This window comes from Diaphorina citri, unplaced genomic scaffold (assembly GCF_000475195.1).
Source record: "Diaphorina citri unplaced genomic scaffold, Diaci psyllid genome assembly version 1.1 scaffold2264, whole genome shotgun sequence".
NCBI lineage: Eukaryota > Metazoa > Arthropoda > Insecta > Hemiptera > Psyllidae > Diaphorina > Diaphorina citri.
In genome coordinates, this window is record NW_007379689.1 from 32947 (window position 1) to 43239 (window position 10293).

At 40.4% G+C, this 10293-nt stretch overlaps 2 protein-coding genes across 2 annotated transcripts in view; both read right to left on the reverse strand.

Annotated features, from left to right (window-relative positions):
- Nucleotides 1-8182, reverse strand: part of LOC103518591 (vegetative cell wall protein gp1-like) — a 9186-nt gene extending 1004 nt beyond the window's left edge. The window contains exons 1-3 of the mRNA XM_026830349.1: nt 8108-8182; nt 7238-7411; nt 6449-7049 (exon numbers count right to left, since the gene is read on the reverse strand). Of these exons, the coding sequence (XP_026686150.1) occupies nt 6449-7049; nt 7238-7411; nt 8108-8182 (850 nt within the window). The remainder of the gene's footprint in view (nt 1-6448; nt 7050-7237; nt 7412-8107) is intronic.
- Nucleotides 1-9367, reverse strand: part of LOC103518590 (uncharacterized protein ZC21.3-like) — a 32491-nt gene extending 23124 nt beyond the window's left edge. Inside the window, exon 1 of the mRNA XM_026830347.1 lies at nt 9228-9367. The gene's annotated coding sequence lies outside the window, so the exon portion shown is untranslated. The remainder of the gene's footprint in view (nt 1-9227) is intronic.
- Between the last annotated feature and the right edge of the window lie 926 nt (nt 9368-10293).

The following is a 10293-nucleotide window of genomic DNA, read 5'->3' on the forward strand; positions in this document are numbered from 1 at the left end:
TTTTTTTTTTTTTTTTTTTGTTTGCTTCATCATAACCAACGTCTCGAATGGTTTATAGTCCCGCTTTGTTGAAATTTGGTAAACACAATCATATTGTTTGCACCATCCATTACCTCTCTATGTCTCTATGTAAATTTGTTTACCCCTCCTATCATACAACATACAACAGTACCTAACGACAGTTTATTTAGGCTATACAATAATAACGGTACATTCTCTTCCTCCTCCTACTCTTCTTTCTCCTCCTTCTCCTCCCCTTCTCCTCTTTCTCGTCCTTTTCTCCTCCTATTCCTCCTCCTCCTCTTTCTCCTCCTACTCCTCCTCCTCCTTCTCCTTCACTTGGTTAAAATTAACTGTAAATTTTTCGTATAGGCCATCAATATTCATCCTTATGCGAAATTTCAACTTCCCATCTCCCTCCACTTCCCCTACATTTCTCCTCCTCCCCCACCCTCCCATAATAAAAAAATAACACGAAACCAGTGCGATGTTCGCTACATTTTCTCCCCTGCTTATTTGTAAAAACGTGGAAATTTTGGAATAGAGAGCGAGCGCGTGTGAACAAAAAGGGCATCCTAAACAAATGAGGATCGTTCTCGGAACGGCTGGCTTTCTCCTATCCTATCCTTTTTCTCTCTTCGATTTCGGGACGATAAGACCTTGGCAGTTACAGTTAAAATAGGAATCAAAATAATAATGATAATTGAGGGGCGCGCAGCAAGAAGGTCAAAAGTCGACTTTTGCCCTTTTTGCGTATACAGGCTTATTCGACGCGGAACTTTGTTCTCTACACAGCACAGAAAATAATATCTCGATTTTTCACGAAGTTACACGAAAAACAAACAATTGTAAACAAACAATTTTGTAATTAGTAGGAAAAACTTTAAATGCGATTTCTCGAAAACGCGATTTTGCTACATTTACCCTTCTTGCTGCGCGCCCCTCAATTGATAATAATAATGTAATGTACCTACTTTGTCTCAGGTAACAGCAGCCTCCGGTCTCTCGCAAGGCCCAACCTATGGTGTAGTGACTGTAGTGGTCAAGACGCTCTCCTGTTTACCAGGCCCAATCCTGTGATTGGACTCCTGTGAGTGCAATCACAGCTGATTAAATTTATTTAATTTTATCTTCAATTATCAATATAATTTGAGAATTTGACCACAATAATAGTAGTAGTCTACTGCTGGAGTAAAGGGACTTTTCAGTCCTATTATGAGAGCCGTATACATAAGCACTACCCTTATTATGAAAGGGCATCGGGGGTTCGGGGCTAACTGTAATAATTTGCCCCTCCTATTGGTTTCGAGCCCCCTTTGAGGAGCCCCACTGTGAAACGGCCCTGACTGTATATTTTACAGTTAACACGAAACCAGCGCGATGTTCGAAACATTTTCTCCCCTGCTTATTTGTAAAAACGTGGAAATTTTGGAATAGAGAGCGAGCGCGTGTGAACAAAAAGGGCAAAGGGTGTGAAAAAAGTTCTGTGTTGGGAGAGGTTGATGTCTGGATGCATTTAGAGAGAGAAAAATAGCGACCAGAGTGCCACAGATTAGAGTGAAAGAACTCTATTATTGGGGGACTTCCCCTGACTTAGGTTGTCGGAATGCTATTTATATTATAGTGTCGAGCTTCCCGATATATAGTTCCATATTAGAGTTCCGGAACACAGTCACTCAATTGGGCTTCCGGTGCCCTAGTTTTTTCTCAAGGTGTGTGACGTCATAGTATACTTTCGAAAAAAAAAACTGTCTGAAGCCGTTTCAGACAGAGCTTCAGACTAAAAATAGAGCGGTCCGGAGCATAGAGCTTTTTGCTCTCAGCGCTATGCGGTTTTGAAGTCGTCGATTTCATCCATCGTCGCTTTCCTCTACGTGCAATATTGCTGAAATTCAGTGTCCTGTTAGGATCATTAATTCTGTGTTGAGCGAGGTTGATGTCTGGATGCATTTAGAGAGAGAAAAATAGCGACCAGAGTGCCACAGATTAGAGTGAAAGAACTCTGTTATTGGGGGACTTCCCCTGACTTAGGTTGTCGGAATGCTATATTATAGTGTCGAGCTTCCTGATATAGAGTTCAATATTAGAGTTCCGGAACACAGTCACTCGATTGGGCTTCCGGTGCCCTAGATTTTTCTCAAGGTGTGTGACGTCACAGTATACTTTCAAAAAAAACTGTCTGAAGCCGTTTCAGACAGAGCTTCAGACTAAAAATAGAGTGGTCCGGAGCATAGAGCTTTTTGCTCTCAGCGCTATGCGGTTTTGAATTCGTCGATTTCATCTATCGTTGCTTTCCTCTACATGCAATATTGCTGAAATTCAGTGATCTATCGAAAACTGGTGTATCCAACGTGCTGTCGCCGCTAGTTAATTCAGCGCTGGATAATTTGTGAATATGGTACCAAACTTGTGAGCCACCCTATGGCAAGAGTGCCAATTTTATTAATTTTTCCAAACATCTGGTTCCTGTGAGCTAGACTATTACGAACAAAGAGGAGGAGGAAGAGGAGAAAGAGAAAGAAGAGGAGGAGAAGGAGGAGAAAAAAGAGAAGAATGAGGAGGAGCAGAAAGAGCAAGAGGAGGAGGAGGAGAAGAAGGAGAGGGAAACGATGAGGAAGAGAAAGAGAAGGAATAGGATTGGAAGGAAAAGGAGAAAGATAAATAGGAAGAAATGGAGAAAGTGAAAGAGAAGGAATAGGAATAGGAAGAAAAGGAGAAAGAGAAAGAGAAGGAAGAGGAGAACGAGAAGAGAGTGAATAAGAGAAAATGCAATATTTATTCAAAATGCATTTGTATGTTTTAAGGGTAGACCAATGTCTAGCCACTTAGGTCGTGGGTTCGATTCCTACCCGAGGAGGATTTTATCCTAAACAGATAAGGTTCCTTCTTGGATCCTATCCTGTCTTTCTTTTCTCTTAGCTCTTGTGACGATAAGACCTTAGAGCACTGTTAGAAGCTACAGCTCCTAACTATCACTAAAAGTCTAAAATAATAATAATAAAAAGAAAAAAATCAGATTGTTCAGTGAAGGGCGGAAAATGAAAAGTAGGTACACAATACTGTCGAGAAAATACTGTAACATTCCTCCCTCATTTCTCTTTCTCTTCCTCCTCTTCCTCCTAGTCTTCCTCCTCCTTCTCCTCCTACTTCTCCTCCTCCTCCGTTTTTCTCCTTGGAAAAAAATGCAAATGAAAATCGTAATATTTATATTATACGGTATACAAGTATAGTTTGTATGCTACAATTTTTTAATACTTGTATTCCTAGATTTGTATTGTGAGAAGAGTGAACAGCGTCAGGAGCATTTTGCAAGTGATGTCAAAAATGTTTGGTCTCACACTTCGTCCTTTGGCTTTAAGGCCGCCTTGAATTAAACTAAAAGTCCAGATTAAGTAAAATAAATAAAAATAGGTTGTAGAATTTATTATTATTATTATTATTATTAGGTATTCTTCTATGTTGGTACATATTTGATATTTTTACATTTGATATACCTACAATGTCAGCAGGCAGGTTCAGTAAATAATAATAATAATCCATTTATTGCCTACTTTTCCTTGCAAAAAAGAACCTCTATAAACACTCTACCTCACATCACAATGGCTTGATTATTAAATTTCCTCTTTTGTCTTCACATTGCCATTTCTAAGAATAGGCTAACAAGTGGGTATTACTTACGTAGGTATGTACCTACTAAGAAATATTTTCCTGCCTAATTGGAATTTGTGTCACAAGCATGAGTGTCTTGAATTAAGTAAGAAATTGGAACTAAGCCCTTCATAAAATTAATATGAATGACGTCTTTAAATTTAATATATTAAATCGACTGATTGTATGTGGTATGTCGTATGGCAACTCTATATCAGAGCAGTTCTTTAAAAAAATTATAAATTTAAATGCAAATAAATAGGTATTTAGATAAGAATCATCACAAATTAAAATTAAAATGGAAAAAAATCAGATTCAACATTCAACAAAGAAAGTTTGGTGAGCTTTCGAGAATACTCACATCCCCATCATCAGACCAAAAGTCGCTCTCCCTCGCCACTTTTGGTCTGATGATGGGAATCTGAGTATTCTCGAAGGCTCACCAAACTTTCTTTGTTGAATATCGAATCTCAATTGTCTTTTTCATTTTTTAATTCTATTGTTACTTTCTCCTGTTTTTACAACCATCAACATCACTGGAGGACTTCTTTCGACGTCCTTGATCGTCAGAAAGTGCTTATTAGGTCTTCATCTTCAGATATTACGTTACATTGAAATGAGGATCTTTTCTAACAACATTCTCGTCTGCGGAGAATTTTAAATCGTCCAAAAAGGAGCTTTTAATAATCCACAAAGGAATTTTTAATTCTCCAACAAGGAGTTTTTAGTCCGTCCTTCCTTTATTATTACTAATAATAAAAGGTATAGTGGACGGACTATTGTATTCGCTTCGGTGTCTGTCTGTCAAGGAGTTTTTAGTGATCCAAAAAGTAGGAGTTTTCAAAAACTCCTGTTAGGATCATTAAAAACTCCTCTTTAGATGATTGAAAATTCTCTAATAATTAGTGAAATCTCTGATTAAGTCATTGGTGAAATGCACCAATAGTCTACCTTTTGTTTAATATTAAACTACTAGCCTACCCTCTCAGAATACATCTATGTACTTATAATATATCACAGCCCTCGCCTATTTGCGATACCCTCCCGACGGGCTGTGGCCGCGCACCGGGGCGTGGCCAACAATATTGTTATCTCATTATAAAAAAAATCCAAAACCATTTTCTAGGGCCCCACAAAAGCGCCCCTGGCGGTAAAACCATAATCAGACCATCATCCTATGTATTCCTTTCGGTGGGAAATCCTGTATATTTTTTGTGTTTTTGAGATCTTGCATCGATTTTCGCCCGGGCGAACTTTACCCTAAACAGAAAAGTTTCGTTTTTGGAACACCTGGCTTTCTTCTATCCTGTCCTCTCTTCCATTTCGGGACGACAAGACCTCATCAGTTGTTACTGTTTTATACAAAACCCATTCAAAAGAAGAAGAAGAAAAAAATTCTAACACATCACCGTTACTAGAGCTAAATCCTACAGCCCAGTGACCCAAAAGATCCAACCCCGACCCAAATTTGTGACTTGCGTTAGGAATAGCTCATCCCCAAAGGGGATTTAGCTAAAAACTATGACGCGACGTGTGACGCATCATTTCAGTCGTGAAGTTCATAAAATCGAGAGACCTTCCAATTCAACTTCATCTCCATACCTAGTAATCTGAGTTCAAAAGAATAGCAAACTTTTGAAAGTGGCACTAATGTATGGGTAGGGAAAACTTATAATTCAATTTGGGTTCGGAATAATTGATTTGAACCGGAATAAATTTCATCCCCCGAAAAGTTTCGAGCATTTCAATTAGGGTAAGGTAATCTATGTACTATTTTGCATGCTACCTAACCTCTATCTTCTCCCTCTTTGTCTTCGCCTTCGTTCGTCGCGTCTTCTTCTTCTTCTCCTCCTTATTTCTTTTCTTTTACCTTCTTCCACTTTCGTTTACCTCAGAAATTACACTGTAATTAACAGTTGAATACCACATACCTAGGTATTTTTCCTTTTTTCGACTTGAACTGACCCAAAACCAACCAAATATTGGGATTAAAAGGTAAAAGGTGCGAAGAAAATAAAATTGAAAGAATAATTAAGAAGAAGAAAAAAACACACACCAATGACAACAAATTGATTGTTCCGCTCCTCTGTCGCAGACAACCTGGGACAACAGACACATTTCGACTTTCCACGCACCCTGTCTCAATGTCAGAAACGCGGAAGTGCAAGTGAGTACAAAAGAAGGAAAGCGTGCACAATACACATACAGAACTCACTGCCATTTCTTTCACTTCCAAGTTGTACACGTCGGTAAACCTTTCATTTTTTTTTTTTTTTTTTTTTTTTTTTTTTTTAAAAAATGAGGGGGGGGTCTATTCTGTTTATTAAATTTTTTTTTTTTTTTTTTTTTTTTTTTTTTTTTTACAAAAGTAGGTAGGTAGCTGTAATCTGTAATACATATTCGTAACCTTCCATAATAATTATAATCTTTTGCAGGATTTGGCTGGGGCTGGGGGACCTTAAACAGGGAGTAGACCACCTTAGTCTGGCTGGGAAACAACAGGGAGTAGACCAGCTTAGTTTGGCTGGGGGCTAGGGGGACTTTAAACAATGAGCAGACCAGCTTAGTCTAGCTGGAGGACTTACGGGGAGTAGACCAGCTTAGATTGTCTCTGGGACTCTAAACAGGGAGTAGACCAGCTTAGTCTGGCTGGGGGACTTTAAACAGGGAGTAGACCAGCTTGGTCTGGCTGGGGCACTTTAAACAGGGAGTAGACCAGCTTGGTCTGGCTGGGGCACTTTAAACAGGGAGTAGACCAGCTTAGTCTGGCTGGGGAACTTTAAACAGGGAGTAGACCAGCTTAGTCTGGCTGGGGAACCACAGGTTGGCGATGGTGGGCCGTATGATGGTGGTCGAGGGGAAGGTCCTACTGGTTTATTAAAAGCACCAGAAAGATAAGGATTTTGGGCAATGTTGACTGACTCAACAGGGGCAACTGGGGATGGCTGAGGGTTATACGTAGGTTGGATCGGTTGACTAAAAGTTGGGCTAGTGGGGGCTGGTCCATAAGTTGGCTTGGGAGGAGGGGGTTTGTTAATACTAGGAGGACTGCAATCTAAATGATTGCAATTTCCCAACTGATTTGGACTGAAAGGGGAGTTGGGTCCGTTCCACCAGTAGTCTTGGGTGTTTTGCTGAACTTGTTGCTGTTGGTGGTGGTATTGGGAACCAGACGAAGACCCGTAAGATGGTTGACTCGGTTGTTGAGTGGGGGTAATCACAGGGAATTGGGGTTGCTGTTGGGGTAATTGTGGAGCTGAAGAGCCTCCATAGGAGCCAGTAGGTGCAGGTTGGTATGATGGAATAGCAGGACTAGGTGAGGCACTGGGGTAAGGACTAGGTGAGGCACTGGGGTAAGGACTAGGTGAGGGACTAGGGTAAGGACTAGGTGACCTCTCTCTCTTTGTTTTGTGTTTGGGGAATGAAATTTCACAATTGGAAACATTGAAAATCCGATTATTGTACAGGGTGTTCCTGACCCTCCAAAAAGTAGACCCCTTTTTTGAAGATATTTGGAGATTGGGCCAGATGTGGATGGCACAATTGGCACAATGGGAGAACCTTGATAGCGCCATTAAAATACATTCACTCGTTCATTCACACCATAGGAGCCAGTAGGTGCAGGTTGGTATGTTGGACTAGCAGGACTAGGTGAGGCACTGGGGTAAGGACTAGGTGAGGCACTGGGGTAAGGACTAGGTGAGGGACTAGGGTAAGGACTAGGTGAGCATAGGAGCCAGTAGGTGCAGGTTGGTATGTTGGACTAGCAGGACTAGGGGAGGCACTGGGGTAAGGACTAGGTGAGGGACTAGGGTAAGGACTAGGTGAAGGACTGGGATAAGTTGGGGATTGGAATTCTGGGAATCAAGGAGCGCGGTAGCGCTCCGCCCCGCCAAGTCAAGAAAGTTTGACCGCTTCCTAATATGTTTGGTAGAAAGCCCAATGGATTGACTGGTTTCGGGAGCTCTAATACTGAACGCTGAAAGCTCGACACTATAATATAGGCATTCCAACAACCTAAATTAGGGGTGATAGAGTTCTTCCACCCAATGTGGCACCCTATCAGTAATTTGTTCTTAGTGCACTGGCAACCTGCTAGTAATCATAGTATAGTGACGAAGGGATGGAAATTGACCTGAAGAGGTGTCAAATCAAATCAAATCTCAAATTCTTTGTTGTAAAGTAGAACTTTTTCACAACTTTTGTGGATATCACAGCATTACTTAGTGCCTCCTATGCAATCAATTTCCATATTTCAATAATCTTTTTGCACTGGTAATGCCGCCACTGGTCGCTACTCGAATCAAGTAGCTACTCAATTGTCCTCATGCGGCTGAGTGCACCCCGAACTCTAAGCACAGAGCCGAAAAAAACCTCGACCCCGCCGGGAATCGAACCCGGGCCTCCTGCGTGCAAGTCCAGTGTGATAACCACTCGGCTAAAGAGGTTGCTTATTTACCTGAAGAGGTATAGCCGCCGCTGGATGAAGAACCAGAAGCTTGGTTGTGACTGCTAGGGGCAGTTCCATATCCATGACATAGGACTGAGGATATCACACAAGATACCAGGATTATCCTGGGAACCAGAAAGGGTCTTCTGATTCGGGCCGGGTAAACAAGGTGTCTTTTATTCTATTTTCGGAGTAGGACCGGGGTGCGATGACGCTGTGACCGCCCCTGACCAGACGTAGTTAATAATATCCAACCTTCGTGTGGGGAAATACCGAAATTTATACATCCTTATGGGATTTTACATTGTGGTACGTCGTCTCTAATGAAGAGTGCCTGTTCGGCCTTGACTTCGGGGGGTCAGAGATGTAGGAGGGGAAGCATCATTGTTTCCGAATTCTTTGTTCTGCTTCCTCCTGCGTTCCTACGGGAACAGCCTATTCTTAGGACTCTGAGGAGTGCTACCTCTCTAAAGACTGCTCCTTTTTTTGTGCTCTCTCCATTTATCGCATTTCTTGACTGACTTTTGATATGGAAATTATTGTGCTAATCTATTGCTTAAATTTTATAACTTGACTTGTGGACTCGATCTAAAAAAACTCTAGATCCGAAATCCACCGCGCTAATTACTATAGGTACACCATTGAGGTTGGTCTTTAAAAGCTTATAATACCTAGCTTTTTTTTCTTCTTTTTTAATAGGATTCACAGAGGGAACTGTAAAAAAGGAGGTCTAGCCTCCCAAAATGTGCTCTCTCCATTTATCGCATTTCTTGACTGACTTTTGATATTGAACTTTAATTATTGTGCTAATCATACTAATATTACTTAAATTTTATAACTTGACTTGTGGACTCGATCTAAAAAAAACTCTAGATCCGAAATCCACCGCGCTAATTACCTACTATAGATAGGTACACCATTGAGGTTGGTCTTTAAGCTTATAATACCTAGCTTTTCTTCTTCTTTTTTAATAGGATTCACAGAGGGAACTGTAAAAAAGGAGGTCTAGCCTCACAAAATCGAAGACAAAAGGACTACAGGATAGGAGAAACCAGCCGTTTCGAGAACAAACCTCATTTAGGATAAAATTCGTCCCCTAATCGAACCCAGAATAACAAAAACAACTTACCGGTCCAAAAAAATCAACTTATAAAAAAAGAACACACACGAAATTTAAAATTCTCAGGTTTAAACGCTCATGATCTTAACCGTAAGACGTTCGAACGAAGACTGAATCTTCAATTGAACTTGAACTCCGCAAAATAGCAATTATAGAGGTCCGTGCGAACTAGTAAAAATCGAAGACAAAGGGACTACAGGATAGGAGAAACCAGCCGTTCCAAGAACGAACCTCATTTAGGATAATATTCGTCCCCTAATCGAACCCAGAATAACAAAAACAACTTACCGGTCCAAAAAAAAAATCAACTTATAAAAAAAGAACACACACGAAATTTAAAATTCTCAGGTTTATACGTTCATGATCTTACCCGTAAGACGTTCGAACGAAGACTGAATCTTCAATTGAACTTGAACTCCGCAAAATAGCAATTATAGAGGTCCGTGCGAACTAGTAAATATACCCCAGGCGATCTGTAGGAATCAGAGGTCTGTGCGAACTAATATACCCCAGGCAATCTCGGATACTCGGGGTTGACCCCAAGAGGCCACTGGAGAACCTAACTGGAAACTGGTTCCGAGAATAGAATAGAATATTATATAGGTATTTGTATTAAACTTTTGTTACAACGGTAGTTCTGAGAAATAATGTTATGATGCGAACCGGTAACTGAGGAACAACGCAATGTGTGTGTTGTCCGGTGGTATATTGATTAATGAACAGAAGAACAGAGAAAAAAGTGCGTGTGAAGTGGATCTTAGTGAGGAGAAAAAGAAGATGATGATGAAGAAAATTAGAAAAATTTTCTTCTTGTTTTTATTCTTCTTTGCTCAAATTGTTTGTAATAAAGAAAAACCTTTTCACATACTTATGTGGATATCACAGCATTACTAAGTGTCTCCTTAGCAGTCAATTTCCACATTTCAATAATCTTTTGTGGATATCACAGTATTACTAAGTGCCTCCTTTGCAATCCTATATTGACTAATGGACAGAAGAACAGAGGAAAAAGTGCGTGTGAAGCTGTGAAGGGAATCTTAGTGAGGAGAAGAAGAAGAAGAAGAAAATTAGAAAA